This window comes from Macaca fascicularis, chromosome 8 (genome assembly GCF_037993035.2).
Source record: "Macaca fascicularis isolate 582-1 chromosome 8, T2T-MFA8v1.1".
NCBI classification, from domain to species: domain Eukaryota; kingdom Metazoa; phylum Chordata; class Mammalia; order Primates; family Cercopithecidae; genus Macaca; species Macaca fascicularis.
Genome location: NC_088382.1, coordinates 108350545 through 108369214, shown reverse-complemented (window position 1 = coordinate 108369214; position 18670 = coordinate 108350545). Strand labels below are relative to the sequence as shown.

At 35.9% G+C, this 18670-nt stretch overlaps 1 protein-coding gene across 8 annotated transcripts in view; it reads left to right on the top strand.

Annotated features, from left to right (window-relative positions):
* Positions 1-18670, top strand: part of STK3 (serine/threonine kinase 3) — a 331890-nt gene that overhangs the window by 69169 nt on the left and 244051 nt on the right. For 7 of the 8 annotated variants that reach the window (XM_005563776.4, XM_015455063.4, XM_074000046.1 and 4 more), the window contains one exon: positions 1263-1377. In XM_005563776.4, the coding sequence (XP_005563833.1) occupies positions 1263-1377 (115 nt within the window). Of the gene's footprint in view, positions 1-1262; positions 1378-3785; positions 3947-18670 lie in introns of those variants that run through there. The other variant, XM_074000047.1, reaches the window with a different exon arrangement.

Genomic DNA, 18670 nt, shown 5'->3' with positions numbered 1-18670 from the left:
CCCTGAGTCCATCTAGTCCTGAGTGGTTTTTTTTGGATGGTAGGCTATTTATTACTGCCTCAAAGACAGAGCATAGCTAAAATTTTAAAGGCTGTACTGAGAAGTCTTCCCTGACAGTCTTCTCTTAACCTCCACAATTGGTAGAGTCTCTACATGTTCTTTTATTGTACTTTAAATTTTTTTTTTTTTGCTTATTTGTTTTTCTGTCTTATTTATCTTACATTGGTGCCCAGCAAAATAGCTACTGTTTTTGATTGTAGCTACTACTACATAGAATTATTTATTTGAACAAGTTGTCCTCTTACATGCCATACTTGGTTTTTCTCTTTCTATTTGTGTACCTTTGTTCATGGCCTTTCTCTTTTCTAGAATTTTCTTATCCCTCTTCTCCACCTACATTTTGGAGTTTAAACTTTTCTTTCAAAATCTCATATAAATCCCACTCCCTTCCACAAAGTTCTCTTTGGATGATTCCAATGTTATTTCCTCATTTGAGCTCTTGTAGCATTAAAGTTGTGTTCTATTTAGTTTCTGCTGTCTTGTATTTTCTATCTCTATGTATTTTTTGAATTTGGTATTCTGCCTCTTTGAGATAGGTAAGATTTCTCATACATCAGTATATGTAGTTTATCCATAATGTACATTATTGCTGATGGTCATTTGTCCCTTTCTAAATCTTCCTGAAGACAGCTTGGCTATAAACATAGTTTATTCTGCTCTGGAAGACATAAGACCACAGTTTAGAAATTAAATTGCTAATATTTTAATTCTATAAATTTAAACAGAAAAAGTTATAATTTTTTTCTCTAGAATTTTCAAAAGCCAGAATGAAAGAAAATTTAAAATAACTCTTTTGGCCTCATTGAAATATAGATTATTTTAGAGTTGATTAATATTTGACTGAATGCAAAATCCTTTAGAAGACTTATATTTAAAATGCTTTAGTTAAAGGGAAAAATTTTCATTTGTTCCTCATGTTAAGTAGTAATTTCTTTGCCAAAATGAAGTCTTATTTTCTTCTCAATCACTCAAAACATTTGGTCCTCTTCTGGTTTGTAATCCTGTTAAATTTCATCCATGAATTAAAGTCTAATTATGCATAGTTGGTGAACTCCAGATATTGAGAATTTGATGTACAATAGACATTTACTTATTTAACTTATTGGAACATTATGAAATGTTGAAAATACTTTGTATTGAGATTAAGAAAAAAATTTCTTTGGGAATTAACTAAATTTAATTGTTTATGTGTTTTCTTTTAGCCCATATGTTGTAAAGTACTATGGCAGTTATTTTAAGAATACAGACCTCTGGATTGTTATGGAGTACTGTGGCGCTGGCTCTGTCTCAGACATAATTAGATTACGAAACAAGACAGTAAGTATTTTAAAGTAGTTTTGCTAATCTCATTTCTAAAGATTGGTATTTTAGAATCTGACTAGTTGGCATTTTGTTACAAAGAAAATAATAGCATGAAAAAAGAAAAGGTTTTAAGTTGTGTAAAGATATCTAGTAGGAGGTGTGAGGACCAGCTCACATACCTTTCTGTGACAAATTTAGGAATTACATGATTGTTTAATTTTTTTATTAGAATAATTTTTGTTGTGTCACAGAGAAACTACCATGGTACTTCTCTTCTTCATTTGGAATCAGTGTGTGTGTGTGTGTTGTTTAATAATGTGAGTTTCATAAATTATGGCTAGAATTTTATTTAAAGTTTATAATATTCATGGTATTTATTTATCTTAAATTTTCTATATTATTTATGGCTGGTAATATTTGAAGAAATTATATACTTCTGAATTTAAAAAAATATAAAACATTTTTGTATTTATTTTCCCAAATATTCAAGATGTGTGAAAGTGATAGAAATATTACATATTTCTATAAATTTAGCTTAGTGAAATGTATTGCTTAATGAAAGCTTTTTATGGTTATGTTTTAACTCTAAGTAGAAGTGCTATTTACAAAATTGTTTACTTTAAGCTAGTAATGCATCTAGTTTATTTGGACAATTTTGTATGGACCAAAGTGACCTTTTTTTCTTGAATAAGAAGAGTAATCAGTGAAATAATTTGTAATTCTGTAGCAGTAACATTATTATATGTTGTCAGCCATGTTTCAGTAAAATACATTCAGAAAAAATACTTCAGTCAATTTGTGGTTAACCAGAATCATTTTAAAGTTTGATTTGGGAAGTACACTGTAAGTTTATTTTACTAATTTTTTTTTCCCTGTTAGAGAAAAGAAAGTAAATAGGATTTCTTTTAAGAGAAGTGAAACAGAAGTTGAAATAATCCCTGTTTTGACAGAGTAGATTAAGTGATCTGTGACATTCTAATGATATATTTTAGAATTTCTATGGTGCTTAACTAGCACTTATGTAAATCAGATGACTCTTGAGTGGCAGAACAATGCTTCAATGGAAAGTAATTATATCCCAGTTAGAGAAGAGTTTTAATATCATTTCAGGGCTAAACAGTGCATTTGGTATTTAAAGTTATCAAGTAGGAATATGAAGTAAAAGTGTGTGAAATGGAAAATTTTAAACATCTCTATTTTCTTAGTTTTAAGTGTTAATGTTACAATTTTGAGTAGATATGAAGTATTTGATCCAAGAAGTTTAATTCTTGTTGCCAATAATTACAACTGTGAAGGCATACTATAGTTCTTAAAGATAGGTATGGATCAGATCATTATCTTCAGAAAACTCTTTGTCAGTTTTCAAAGAAAAGATTTTATCTGTTCATATTCTTTGTTACAAGACACAGTCCACTGAGCATGTTGGGAAGTCGTACACTTGGAATAGCATAGTTGTTACTCTCACACAACAGGTACCCTGGGTTCTGGGGTGACATAGTAATAGTCTAATTTCCATATATGAAAAGGAGCCCACAGCTGCACAAGAGATTGATCAGGAGCTGTAGGTATATTGTTTCTGAGTGTTGCCTTGATGACAGCTCCTATTAAGTCTCAGAAATATTTGTATCTTTCTTTTCTAGTGCAAGGACATTTTTCTTCATTTATTTATTATTCAAAAAGAGTACCATTATTGTTAAGGTTAATAATATAAAGATATGTAACATTCCGTTTAAAAAGTATTTGGACATTGTAAGCCTTTGTTCACTGAAGGATACTCTTGACTGTCTGAATTTCAGAAGCATGACTATTACTGACTGACTGGCTTTCAAAAATTTGACTAGTATAACAGTCGTCTTTGATTAAACAGGTGTAAAACTCACTCTAGTAATTGTTTTCATGGTCATGAAACAATCTTTTCCTAAGAATATGGCAATTTGTTTTTAAGAGCTTGTATGGTCTGTTGTTTTTTTGTGATCTGCTTTGTTTTTTAAAATTCTGTATATATTTGAAATAGCACAAGGAATTCTTGTTATTTTATATTGCAAATGTTTATATTTACTCATATATTTATGCTTTTTATTGTTCTTTATTTCTTTCTGTATTTCCCAGTTGCCTGAAGAATATCTGTTAGTATTTCCTTATGTGTGGGTATGATGATAATACCTGGGTTTTTTTTGTTTGTTTTGTTTTTTTTTTTTTTTTTTGGTGAACATGTTGTTATTTTACTTCATGTTTTCTTTTTTCCTTTTTTTGAGACAGGTTTTCGCTCTTTTGCCCAGGCTAGAATGTAGTGGTGTGATCACAGTTCACTGCAACCTTGAACTTCTGGGCTCAAGCGATCCTCCAGCCTTAGCCTCCTGAGTAACTAGGACTTCAGGAGCATGCCATCATGCCTGGCTAATTAAAACAATTTTGTTTTGTAGAGATGGGGTCTGGCTGTATTGCCCAGGCTGGTCTTCAACTCCTGGTCTCAAGCAATTCTCCTGCCTTGGCTTCCCATAGTGCTGGGATGACTGATGTGAGCCACCATGCCTGACCCTCACTTCACTTCTGAACAGTATATTTGCTGGGTAAAGAATTCTAGGTTAGTGATTCCTTTTAGCCTTTTAAAGATATTATCCAGAAATCTTGTATTTTATGTCCCAGAACATAATTTATTTTTTATTTTTTGTTTTTCTTTTTGAGACAGGGTCTTGCTCTGTCACTCAGGCTCTAGTGCAGTGGTGTGATCATGGCTAACTATAGCCTTGACCTCCTGGGCTCAAGTGATCTTCCCACTTCAGCCTCCTGAGTAGCTGGAACCACGGTCATGTGCCACCATGCCCGGCTAATTTTTTTGATTTTTTGGAGATATAGGGTCTCACTTTGTTGCTTAGGCTCATATCCTAGAATATATTAATTATAGTCTAATTCTGTCTGCTAATCTTTAAATGTTAATCTCCTTTGTGTCTCTATTTTATATTGTTTCTCTTGTTTTTTATTGTTTTTGTCTATGCCTTGTGATCTTTGATAGAGTGCTGGACATTGCATAAAACGTGATAGAGGTTATTTGAACTTCTGAATGTTGATGTATTTTACTTAAGGTTTTTGTTTGTTTCTATCTGGTGACTAGAACTAGCAATCCTAGATCACTTTAATTCAATTAGGGTTAGAGATAATTTGAATCTGGGCTTTAGTACAGTTATGTGCTACATAATGATGTTTCCATCAATGATGGACTGCATATAGAATGGTGGTACCATAAGATTATAGTATCGTATTTTTACTGTACTTTTTCTATGTTTAGATGTGTTTAGATACACAAATACCATTGTGTTACTGCTGCCTACAGCATTCTGTACAGTAACATGCTATACAGGTGTGTAGTCTAGGAGCAATAGGCTATACCATCTAGGTTTGTGTAAACCCCCTCTGTGATGTTCACACAATGATGAAACTGCCTAATAATGTCTTTTTTGGAATGTATCCATGTTGTCAGGTGACACATGACTGTACTTTTGAGGGCTGATCCTCCTTTACATCTAGGATATGGTCCTTTGGCATTACAGGGCTTCGCAGTTTCTTGGTAGGTTTTGATTTCCAGTCTTTGACCTTCTCATCTTGTAAGTCAGTCAAAAGGTCTGCTCTGCTTCTTAGCCTCTTGGCCTCTGTTCTGTAATTAATAGATGCCTGTTGGAGAAAAGGAGCCCTTATTGCTAGGCTCACCTCTTTCTTTTTCTTTTTTCTAATATTTTGTTTTCATTAGCCTTGTGTCTTCATTAGCCTTAACATAGACTTTTAAATGTATTTTGTCCAGACATTTTAGTTCTTTCAGCAGGAGAGTGGTCTGAATTATCTAGTTTATCATTACCAGAAGTGAAACTCTTTCAAATAATACAAGTTTTGTTATTAGCAGTTCTGTTCTGCTATGAGCAAACACATGCAAAGCTACCCCCAAAGGCTAAGGGAGCTGAGAGGCTGAAGAAAGACGCTGACAAATCCAGTTTCTTATAAAAAACATTTATTACAGACTTACTAACAGAAATAATGTTTTGGGTGGCCAAGAGGTGGCGTATTCCCACATCCACCCTTCCCAAAATATCCTTTATATAGCAAGCTGTTTTGGTAAAACATGTGCAGCTGGTGACACTTTAGACTTTCTTGCTATTCGTGACCACTGGAGAGGTTAGATAAACATCTTTATGAGGGGTTATCTATGCTACAGGCGTTGTTTGAAGATCTTGCTGCTGGAGCCAAACTCCTGTCATTATGGTGGTTTTGCTTCGAAATGGTGTCACTCTTGTCTTGCAACAGGCTGGTTTTTTACCTACATCTTTAATCTAGCTGGAGTTTATTTCCGTATATGATATGAGATAGGGGTATACAGCACTTCTTTTTTTCTTTTTTTTTTTTTTTTTTTCTGTGTGGAAATCTAATTGTCCTAACACAATTTTCTATCCCTTTTTAACTGGCTTATAAGCCTGTCCTACTAAGGTTATGTATATATTTGGCTCTATATTTGGTCTCTCTGTTATAGCAGAGATTTATTTGCCTGCTTCTGCAACAGAAATATGTTCTTAATTATATGGTGGCATGTTTGATATTTGGGATGCAATTCCCTTGTCTTTGTTTTCCTTGATCTCTCATATATGTTTTATTTATTTATTTATTTATTTTATTATTATTATTATTATTTTTTGAGACGGAGTTTCATTCTTGTTGCCCAGGCTGGAGTGCAATGGCGTGATCTTGACTCACTGTAGCCTCTGCCTCCCAGGTTCAAGTGATTGTTGTGCCTCAGCCTCCCTAGTAGCTGGGATTATAAGCAGCCGCCACCATACCCACCTAATTTTTATATTTTTAGTAGAGATGGGCTTTCGCCACATTGGCCAGGCTGGTCTCAAACTCCTGACCTGAGGTGGATCCACCTGGTCACCCAAAGTATTGGGATTACAGGCATGAACCACTGTGCCTGGCCTCATATAAATTTTAGAATAAGTTGTCAAGCTCCACAAAAAGTCTTGCTGGGTTTGTGATTGGAATTAGATTTAACTCATAATTTGTGTTAACTGGTATTTTCCAATCCATGATCATAGAATATCTTTGTGTTCAGTTCTTCTTTTTTGTATTTAAATGTGTTTTTAAGTCTCCTTGAAAATTGTTTGGCTGGGTGCGGTAGCTCATGGGTGTAATCCTGGCACTTTTGGAGGCCAAGGCAGGTGGATCTCCTGAGGTCAGGAGTTTGAGACCAGCCTGGCCAACATGGCAAAACTCCGTCTCTACTAAAAATAACAAAAAAATTAGCTGGGTGTGGTGGTGGGAGTTTGAGACTAGCCTGGCCTGTGTGGCAAAACCCCGTCTCTACTAAAAATACAAAAAAAATTAGCTGGGTCTGGTGGCGGGCGCCTATAATCCTGGCTACTCAGGAGGCTGAGGCAGGAGAATCGCTTGAACCTGCGGGGCAGACGTTGCAGTGAGCTGAGATTGCACTCCAGCCTAGGCAACAGGGTGAAACTCCGTCTCAAAAAAAAAGAGAAAAAAAAAGTATACATTTTATATTTGATTTGTTTCTAGGAGCTTTGTCATTTTTACTGCTAATATGAATGATCTTTTATTGTTCTTATATTTTCAAGTTGGCTAATGGTAGTATCTAAGAATGCTGTATCTTGTATATTTTTGTTATTCACCATAGCAACTTTTGCCGTTGGTACTCCTCTGACCCTGTTCCTTGATTTTACTAATTAGTCATTTGCTTATTTATTTTCTATCCACGTACCTTTTTTGTAATCCAGTTAATAATCCTGTTTGACATTTTGTATCATTTTTGCCTAGTGCCCCAGTTATTTCTCTTAATCTCTTTTTAGAAGTTTTAACTTGTCCTTGAAACTCATGCTTTGTGTTTGGGGCCTATTCGTTGCAGTGAGTATCTCAGATACTGGTTTACTAATTTGCTTGCATCTTTTTTTACTCTTGGCCATTTGGGTATGTCAGGTAGAGCCCTTGAATTGACTTTTCTTATTATTATATTCACTTAAACGAATTCATGTATGATCTGTGGATGTAAAACTTTATTGACAACTTTAACCTTTATAAATCTAAAAAAGATGTAAAAACATGATCACTGAAATTATTGTTTTGTGCTTATCTTTAAATTGTTAATAAAAACTATAAAATATAGGTTGAGAACAAGGTTGGATTGATGCTCAAGTGGACTCATATGGATGTTGCTCTGACAGCATAATCCTGTTCTGATATGAGAGCTTAACTGTATAGTTCCTTTGATTATGTATATACTACATATATCAACCATATTAACAGTAAGCTTTCTCAGAGTAATGGACAGCTTAGAAGTGAGCTTCGTTTATTATAGAGAAGAAACAAAATTATGTGATCATTTAGGGAGTTGACAATGGATTCTAAATTTTTAATTTGTTTTAAGAGTAGTAAGTCTTGGAGGACCACCTAAGTAACGTATTTTTTGTGTGTGTGGAATTGTGCTTGTCTTTGAGAGAAATCTTATTAGGGATAAAGCGTTCTTGATTCTGAATTATTGATGATTGTCTATTTTTGAACAAATGTTTCCTTGAAAACTGAAAATAAAAGGCACAGGAAAGAGCAAGTCCAATTAAGTTACATGTCTTTTAAACAAAACATTTAAGTTCAAATTTTTTAGCCTGATGTATAAACAGAGTTTATATATTACCTCCTTTCTACCTGTACAGTTTCATACCTCGTCACTGTTTTATCAGGTACTTTCCATTTCAGTGTTACAATGAGAACTGGCTCCTAGAATAAGAACTGGCTTCATATTTTGGTGATGATATGTATGCCCTTGCCTTGTCCTCTGCCCTTCTTTTAGTGTTATCCCTACCCCCAGTCTTTGCCTAGTGAACTTGCATCCATGAAGTCCCAGCTGAAAATGTTACCTCTTATTTGAAAATTTGCATATTTTCTCAGGTAGTTTGTTGTCTGTTTAGTAAATCATTGATTAATTAATTGAGTCTTTATTGCATATTCACTCTTACATAAAGAAAGCACAATAAATGCTGTTTTTACTGTGGTGATGATGTTTATTTTGACTATTAGGTAGGCTGTCTTTTCATATTTGTATTGGCTGTTTCATGTTCTTTTTGTGCCTATTCTTTGCTGTTTGTTATTTCTGTTGGCCTTTTTTTTTGGATCCGTTTTATTGCTTGACAGGTGGCTAATAGTTATATGAGTACTTCACGTATTTTAAAAGTCATAAAACAAATTATCTGATTGTCAGCATAGATATTAAAGAAGGACCTTCAAAAGCTGATCTGTACTTTTTCTTTGGGAAACATGTAGGAAAAGATGAAGGCATAGAATTAAGTTGCGGATTAATTAGACATATTCCAGTGATTGTAACTGAGTCTGAGTTGTAAAGGATAGAGATTTTGTCTATTTAGGTGCTGATTCTTACTCAACATGGGCCAGATCACAGAGTTGGCACCTGAGCTGGTAACGAATTGTGGTAATTAATGGTAGTGGTACTAGAATTAGGAAAAAGGTAAAACTCTTCTGTATTCTAGTGGATGATAAAAGTTTCTCTTGACTCTTCTGGTTACATTATGAGTACAAATCTATTAGGTTAGTATTCATTGAGTCCTTTTGGTTTTTAAGTATTTGGGGCTTTATAAAATAGTGTATGTGACTTAAATTTCTGATTTTTGTGATCAGACTCACAAACATAGCTCAAGTCCTGGTATCACACACATTCAGTAACTGATTTTTTCACAGTATTTTAAACTATCTTTTAAGTTTGATGAAACCTCTTTGTAGATAATCCAGCCATGGTATCCTATACTTGGGAGTTACATTTAATTAGTCAGCTTTAGTGTTTGGGAGAAGAGTGGTTGCAGTTGCCTTTCTCCTTGAAGAGTAAACTCAAGGAGTAAACTCCTCAAGGACAGGAGTTTTAATATATTCATCTTGAAATATTCCAAGTGCCTAGAATACTTTTTGGCACCTACAAGCCTTTGATAAATGTTGAGCTGAAACAGCCAATTTTTGTTCTTATCCTGTGAATATAAAATTACCCTACCTCTCTATTCAGTGTTATATTTTTGTGGATAAGTTATAATTTCCATGACTACTATTCAGTATTAATAATGTGGATTGCTGAACAGATATGGTCATTACCAAAGACAAGCCATAAAAAGTATGCTTACTAGTAACCTTGGCATGTGTGAAATACCAGAATATGTTTCATTAGTTCTCCGATTTTTACAAAAGTTATATATGTATCTATGTTTAATTTTTTGCTTAATTTTAAAAATGTGTATATTGATAATTTTAACCATAGGCTTGCTGTATGTAACTCATGAAAAAGCTTTTTGTTGTTGTTGTATAAGGTAGTAATATAAGCATTTTTTTTTTGAGGAGTCAAGTGTTTTCAAGTTTAAAAAGAATAAAAGTTTAGTATATTTGTGGTAATGAGTTTTGAAGGTTTCCCGTGAGGAAATTTTTAAAAAACCAACTTATATTATATTAAATGCCATTAAACATCTCGAAACATTTATGCATTTCAAACATATACTACAGAGTAGAAATGCATAACTCTGTGAAATTGAAGCTCTTAAAAGATAGGTTAGATTTTTGATTAGAGGCTTTCCAAATAATCTTTACATAATTGTAAAGCTATGTCTTGACATATGGAAGAAATAGAGTCTATGTTTTAGATGTTTATTGGGTACTTAAAAACATTCTAAGAAAATGCCTAAGGTAATTCTCTCCCATTTAGGCCCATTTTTTGATTTGACTACTTGTTTTTATTCAACCTAGTACAGTAGAAATGGCATGAACCCAGGCTTTCAGCAATATAGGTTTTAGTTTTGGTTCTTCTACAGACTAGTTTTATGGTCTGGAGCAAATCATTTAACTGAGAAGGACTTCAGTGTCCTCATCTGTTAAATAATAAGTAACATTTGCATAGTGCTTTACATTTTACTTGGCAGTTGATATGGTTTAGCTCTACGTTCCCACTCAAATCTCATGTTGAATTGTAATCCCCAGTGTTTGGGGAGGGACCTGGTGGGAGGTGATTGGATCATGGGTGCAGATTTCCCCCTGGCTGTTCTTATGATAGTGAGTTCTCATCAGAGTGTGTAGCACTTCCCCCTTCATCCTCTTTCCCGCTCTGCCATGAGAATTCCGTGCTTGCTTCCCCTTTGCCCTTCTGTCACGATTATAAGTCTCCTGAGGCCTCCCCAGCCATGCTTCCTGTACAGCCTGTGGAACTGTGAGTCAGTCAAATCTCTTTTCTTCTAAATTACCCAGTCTCAGGTAGTTCTTTATAGCAGTGTGAGAGTGGATGAATACAGCTGTTTTATTTACATTTTGGTTGAGTAGAAAGGTTCAAAACCTATTTATTGATTTAGGCCCAGTGCTGTTCACTAGAGGTACAAATAACTAATAAATGCTGGTGTCTTGCATTCTTCACACATTAGATGAGGTAATAGGTATGTAAAAAGCCAAATTCTGTTTTGCAAAGAGTTAGAGCTCTTTAGGAGGAAAAAAGGAGGCACACATAGTCTAACAATTTAGAAAAAGTTTCATTGGTGAGAGAATCCATTAGCACAGTGGTCCTTGACCTTTTTGGCACCAGGGACTGGTTTCATGGAAGACAATTTTTCTATGGTTGGGGGTGATAGTTTCGGGATGAAACCAGTTCAGCTCAGATCATCAGGCATTAGATTCTCATAAGGAGTGCACAACCTAGATTCCTTGCATGCGCAGTTCACAGTAGGGTTTGTTCTCCTATGAGAATCTAATGCTGCTGCTGATCTGACAGGAGGAGGTGGAGCTCAGGCAGTAATGCTCGCCCACCCGCCACTCACCTCCTGCTGTGTGGCCCGGTTCCTAACAGGCCATGGACCAGTACCCAGGGATTGGAGACTCCTGCATTAGCAGATTCTTGAAAGAGTAGGAGTTATTGAATATAAGCTTCAAAAGGGCAGGGATTTTTCTTTTTTTGTTAACTGTTTTATCTTCAGCTCCTAGCACGGGTGCTCAGTAAATATTGAAAGAATGAATGAATAAACGAGTGAGAGGAGAGAAGAGAGGGCAAAGAACATCTTGGAAGAGGAAACAATGATATGCTCAAATTTTATTTCTCTCTCTAAATATCCTAGGTTACCCAAAGGAGAATGTTCCCAGCATGTTGTCTAAATGGATTTACTTTTCTCACACTTAATCAATTAATTACTCAAAATCATTTCCACATTTTAGGTTGATGGCTCCATTAGGATCATGTTGTTATATAATTTTCTGTTTCCGGGAGTTTTTTCTTTTTTTTGTTATTTTGAGAAAAGCAATGTATGCATCTTTTATCGCTTTGGTAATATCTTTGAGCTTCTTACTCAGTATATTTATTTCCTGGAATGTATGTGATTCTTCTTTGAGATTTTCTTTGGAGCTTCCTGATTTCTTGTTCTAATGTGGACTCATTGCTTTGAGGTCTGCTTTATAGCTGTATCCTTAGAATTTCTTTTCACTTGACTCTTGGGTTAGTGCCACCATTAAAAAAAGGTTATTTCCTGTTTTCTTGGTTTTTACCTTTGTTTTGTATTCTTCCTAAACTGTCTTCTTCATGATACAAGAATAAGAGGTCAATTATTGTTTGAGCCTTTGCGTATCTGAAAATGTCTTTATTTTGCTTTTATACTTGGTCCATTGCCTAAGTAGAATTTTACAGTCAAAATAATTTTCTCTCAGAGCTTTGAGACTTTCCTCCATTTATCTTCTAACATCTAGCATTGATAATGGCTGTCTGAGTCTTATTTATTTGTAGGTTTTTTTCCCCCTCTGGAAATTTCTGAACTTTTCTTTTTATCTTGATGTTTCTGATATTTCACAAGAATGTGCCTACATGTGAGTCCTTTTTATTAGTTATGCTCAGCATTCAGTAGTTCCTTTTAATATATAAACACTTGTCTGTCTTCAGCTTTGGAAAATTTCTGTTTTCTTTATTGAAAGCTTGAATCTCCTGAATTTGTTTTTCCTCTTAGATTTTCCTCTCTTTATGTCTTTTTGCCTTTTGGAGGAGGTGGGATGCTTTATTTTGCTTTATTTTCTGACTCTTCTAACTGAACTTTTTATTTCAGCAGTTATATTTTAATTAAAAGAATGCGTACGCTTATTCCTTTTTCATAACATATTGATGCTGACATGGATAGAAAAGCTTTTGAAATTGCTTTAAGAATAATAAGTTTTTTAAAATAAATGCCATTGTCTGTTTCCTGAATCATTTCTGTTTCTTCTAGGGTTATTGATTTCCTTGTTTTATTTATTCTGGTCTTGCCCTTGGGACTGGAAGGCTGATCAGGTCTCACCGTAAGCAATGCCTTTTCACTGACAGGCATAATAGGGTGAATGGGTTGGGAGCTAGCTTTTAAGGGAAAGGGCCTACAACAGGTTTTTATTGAATTTCTTTCTTTTTTTTTGTTTTGAGAAGGAGTCTCGCTCTGTCCCCCAGGCTACAGTGCGGTGGTGCCATCTCGGCTCACTGCTAGCTCCGCCTCCCAGGTTCACGCCATTCTCCTGCCTCAGCCTCCCGAGTAGCTTGCCTGCCACCACACCCATCTCATTTTTTTTTAGTAGAGACGGGGTTTCACCGTGTTAGCCAGGATGGTCTCCATCTCCTGACCTCATGATCCGCCCACGTCGGCCTCCCAAAGTGCTGGAATTGCAGGCGTGAGCCACCGTGCCCGGTCCCCTGAATTTCTTCAGAGAGGAACCCTTTCCCCTTTTTTTTGATCTGGGGATAAATGACAGAATTCATGTAATCTGCATGTACATGGGAGTAGGGGCAGACTGGGGACAAGGAGCCAACTGTTGTTCCATTTTCTTCTTTTCAGCTTCCATGAAAAAGTGAACTCCCTTTCACTCTTGCTCTCCCTACCCTATGGTACTAAGCTGGAAGTCCTTCTGGGGTTTACTTGATAGATCACTCCATTGTCTGCTCTAGGCTGTGACCCTGTCCATAGAAATGCTTCCAAATTTATTATATTCACCTGTGCCTTATATATACTTTATATGCTATCATACTGTTAGGAGTTTAAATTAGTACAACTACTTCAAAGAGTAATTTGATAATCTGTTGTTGAATATGTACTCTAGGATCTATCCAGTGGTTTTCCTTCTCCTTCTGTACTTTTGAGAAATCTTGGCACAATTGTTTATTGGGGCTGTGCAAGAGTGTTGTCACAACAGAAAACTATTAATAGAAGCATATTTAAATGTCAATCAGCATTAGTCCCTGGGTTAAAGGATGGTTGTAGTTCTTTCAGTCTTTACACTTTGTAGCTCTTTCGTGAAGCCAGACTCTGGGCGTAGTATTCTGGTTCAAGAGTACCCAGCATCCAGCTGTATAGATGAGAATTACATTAAAATACCACACAGGTGTTTTTTTTGTTTGTTTTTTGTTTTTTGTTTTTTTTGAGACAGAGTCTTGCCCTGTTGCTCAGGCTGGAGTGTGGTGGCACTATCTTGGCTTACTGCAACCTCCACTTCCCAGGTTCAAGCAGTTCTTGTGCCTCAGTCTCCCAAGTATCTGAGATTATAGGCATGCACCACCATGCCTAACTAATTTTTATATTTTTAGTAGGGATGGGGTTTCACCATGTTGGCCAGGCTGGTCTTGAACTCCTGACCTCAGGTGATCCATCCACCTCAGCCTCGCAAAGTGCTGGGATTACAGATGTGAGCCACCACACCTGGCCTAAAATGCCACATAGGTTTTATGTCTTCAAAGTTATGTGAACATTCAGTTTAGTATATAAGAGACATTTTCACTATATGCCTTTATCAGGATGAGATCTGTTTCTGTAATTTTGGGTGAGTGTGAGGGAATACTAAATAATGGAGAAGAAATTCCAGACTGAAGAGAGCAACTCTTAAATGATTTGTATATTTTCTTGAAGGCTGGTGGTGAACTTGTTTCATAATGAAAATAGTTGAGAAAGTCCGGTTTTCTTTAGTTACCACTGTAAAGGACACATTAAGACTATTCTGCTTGTTAAATTCTCACTGATTGTTACAGTTTTAGAACAGTGGTTCTCAACTCCAGTGACAGACATTTGGTAGATAAAATAACAACAGACATATGTATTACTTTTATGTGCCAGGTACTTTTCTAAATATATTATGTATATTATAGCAGTTAATCCTCATAAAGATTGGAGAACTTTATGAAGTAAGAACTATTATTGACCCATTTTCCAGATGAGAAATGGAAACATACAGAGGTTAAATAGTCATATGGAAAGAAAGGATTGGAATTATAGCTGAAGACTAGAATTGAGCTGAGAACATGAAATCTGGAGTCAGACTGCCAGGATTTGAATCCTAGCTCTGCTACATACTACCTCTCTGGACTTGGGCAAGTTTTTAAACTTCTCTGTGACTTAATTTCTTCATCTGATATATGGGATAAGATATGAGTTGTTATGAAGATTACATGCATTTAAAGAATAACACCTGGCACATAAATGGCCCTATATATATTTGCTTTTGACATTGTCATCCTTATCCTGTCATCTCACTTAGTTAGATAAAAGTGTCTTTTGTGTTTTGAACATGATTATCTGTCAGATGCATTTGGGTAGAAGAATGCAGAGAAGTAAAGAACCAAGGATAGAATCTTAGTAGTCACCATTGGTACTTTGAATTATTGTTGTTAATGAAGAAAGCATACATTCCATAACATAGACCTCACATTTTTAGGTACGCTGTTAGTTTCTTTTTTCTTTTTTTTTTTTGAGACGGAGTCTGGCTCTGCCGCCCAGGCTGGAGTGCAGTGGCCGGATCTCGGCTCACTGCAAGCTCCGCCTCCCGGGTTTACGCCATTCTCCTGCCACAGCCTCCCGAGTACCTGGGACTACAGGGCCCGCCACCTCGTCCGGCTATTTTTTTTTGTATTTTTTTAGTAGAGACGGGGTTTCACTGTGTTAGCCAGGATGGTCTTGATCTCCTGACCTCGTGATCCGCCCGTCTCGGCCTCCCAAAGTGCTGGGATTACAGGCTTGAGCCACCGCGCCCGGCTAGTTTCTTTAATAGAATCAAATGGTGGCGGCTGGGCGAGGTGACTCACACCTGTAATCCCAGCACTTTGGGAGGCTGAGGCAGGCAGATCTCTTGGGGTCAGGAGTTTGAGACCAGCCTGGCCAACATGGAGAAACCCCATCTCTACTAAAAATACAAAAATTAGCCTGGCGTGTTGGCATGCGCCTGTAATCCCAGCTACTGGGAGACTGAGGCATGAGAATCACTTGAACCCAGGAGGCAGGCAGAGGTTGCAGTGAGCCTAGATCTTGCCATTGTCCTCCAGCATGGGTGACAGAGTGAGCTCCATCTCAATAAACAAACAAACAAATAAGTAAATAACCAAATAAATAAAAGAATCAAGCAGTGGCTATTCAAAATATACTAGCATATTTTATCCATGTGCCCTTAGAATCAATACCTTGCATGTAATAGCCTTTATGGTAAACATTTGGTTTGTTATATTTTAAAAATATGTATATGTTTTGCCTTGATGTTAAGTGCTTCTTCAAACTTTTTTGTCTTGGTAAGGGCATATCAAGTTCGCATTATTGATTATTAAGATTTATTTGGAGCTTAAAAGCTTGATATATCATTGTTAATAATAGACATATTTTTGATACGTGTGGATTTCTGTTCAATAAAGTGCTCTTTGGGGTTTATATTTGCCTTTGTGTTATTAGACTAATTCATGTTTGACTTTCCTAATCACTTTGTGGCATGTTCCCCCTTTGTGTAATAGATACTGGTTCATACTGAATTTACAACTCCATATATATTGAGTGCTTTTCTGTTGTCTTCTGATCTCTTTTTCAGGAATCTTTTCATGTGGGAAAGGATTTTAAAATGTGTACCCACTGACCATTTTCACAGTAGAGTATCAGTTCTCTTTCTCTGCAGATCAAGGGATTATAAGCAGCTTGTATATATATATATATATTTACATATGGTGTAAGTAGTGAAAGCTTTCATTTTGAATCACTAGTTGTGGGGCTTTGTGATAGATTATTAATCTTTTTTTTCCTTGCCAGACATGTGCAATCCAGATTTCATGAAAGACAACCTCTGTTCTCTGCCCTCTCGTATATAATAAAGGTTAAAATATTCTAGTTATTTTTCCTAATGTATGTACTTTGTGTTGAACAGAAGATTTGTGTTTTTTCTGGACAAATTCCATAACTTTTTTATTGTTTATAACCTTGGATATTTTATATTTTCAAGTCTGTGTTTTTTGGGGGTGGAATGAAATAGATTTGTGAGGGTAGGGGGAGTTAACTGAGCTGCTATGCTGTTTTTCCCAGAGTATTTTCCTCATCCAGGATACCTGGGAGCCCCGTTTAATGTATGTATTCTTTATCCTAAGAGAGGAGGAGAGGGCAGGGAGAAATTTTGGTTAAGAAGTTGGAATATGAAGCTTGATGAATGATCAGATAAAATCTTACATGTAAGCTTAACTATTACTTTTGAGATTTAAGTATTTCAGAAATTGCTACATATTCACCCAAGTTTCTTGAAACCATTGATTTTTCTGTAAGGGGTTTTGGTAACTATTGTGTGAGTTGATAACACGTATGTCATTAAAATGAATGGAAACTGAAACATCTGAGAGTTCTGTAAAATGAGAAATCCAAATGAAAATGAATACAATGACAAACATTTATTAGCTAAGGAAGGTGGTAGTAGGAAAACAAAGACAGCAGGAGACTTTAAAAAAATGACTGTGCATGTTCCTTTTAAAAGATATGCTTATTCTACTTTTCTTGCCACCAATTATTGTATCCCTTTTTGGGGGGGCCAGAAAATAGAAAATAGATCAGACATCTAATGTGTTACACATCTGAAATAACCTCTAGCATTTCTGGAGTTAGTCAGTGGTTTGTGCTTTATACAAACCTCTTTTCCAAGAACTCCTGTTTGGTATTTACTTCAAGTTTACTGCATCAGTTTCAACTTTTGGTTATAAGTTACAGAAAACCCAGCCTAAGCCAGCTTAAGCCAAAGAGGGAATTTATTTGTTCACATACCCCTCGCTCATTGCAAAGTTAGTTTATGCGTGGCTTGATTCAGGGTGAAAAGAATTACTTGAATTCATGTTTTTGTTCTGATACCTCTTTGTTGGCCTCGTTCACACAAACTCTTCCCTCAGTTACGAGATGTCTGCCAGCAGTTCCCTGGGTTATATCTTTCTATATAGAATCCGGCAGAAAAGAGTGATAATCTTGTGCCTCTGCGTGAGTCATGTGCCCTTCTCTGAGCAAATCATTGTGGCCATTACAATGTGATTTAGCAATGGACTTAGACTTAGGTCATGTGTTCAATCCAGAGCTAGGGTAGACTTGACTACTAGAAATACATGGTCTGAGAATGGAGAAGTAGTGATTTCCTAAAGGGAAATCAGAATATGTTTAGCAGGAGAAGGCCAAATGAGTGCTAGACTAGCAAAAAATAATAGATGTTTCTACATATTTACTAAACTGAAAAACAAAACACACCAGGAATAAAAGACAATAATTTAAAAACTCTAAAATAGCTCACAAAATGAATCTTAAACTGTGGAAGATATATCTAGTGACATTGAGTCAAAGCTTTTGGGTCCCCATCTCTTTTTTCCTTCTGTCACAGTAAGGGACAGTAAGGTTGATGTTTCTCAAGGAGCCTGTTCCTGCTAGGTCAGAAGTAAATGTTTGCTATAAGGATTTTCCTGAAAAGTACTCAGTGGAAAGACCCATGGTTCCCTTTAGTCCAGGATGGCTTGAGCCTGATGTTATTTCTGGTGTCCCTGGCCCCTTCTTACAAGGATTTTCTCACTCTGAGTGGGTACTAATGATCAGTGCTGTACTAGAATCTAAGGAGAATGAGTTCTTTTGTGTAGAAAGTGATACTTTTTGCTCCTTATTTGGGGTGTCCCATGAAGTGAGAATGAGTTCTGAGTGTACTTCACACTTGCCTCTTACAGTTCCAAGCCACCGCATTAACAGGATATGCATTGTGGGATTAGACCATTAAAATTTTCATAGCAATCATGTGCTGCCACATTGTAATCTCTGATTAAATACAGCATACACGTCATGCTCCATTACATCTTTTCTAAATCTTTTGATTGAATTATAAACAGTTTATGATTTTTCCGCATTATAATATAGTCCCCTACATAGACTATCACTTCTACCTTAACTAAGTAAATTAAGTTTACAAAAGTATTTCCTTGGCTTCCCTTATTGGTAAGTTGCCCAGTTTTCACCTTTGTTGCTATTCTTCTTGGCGT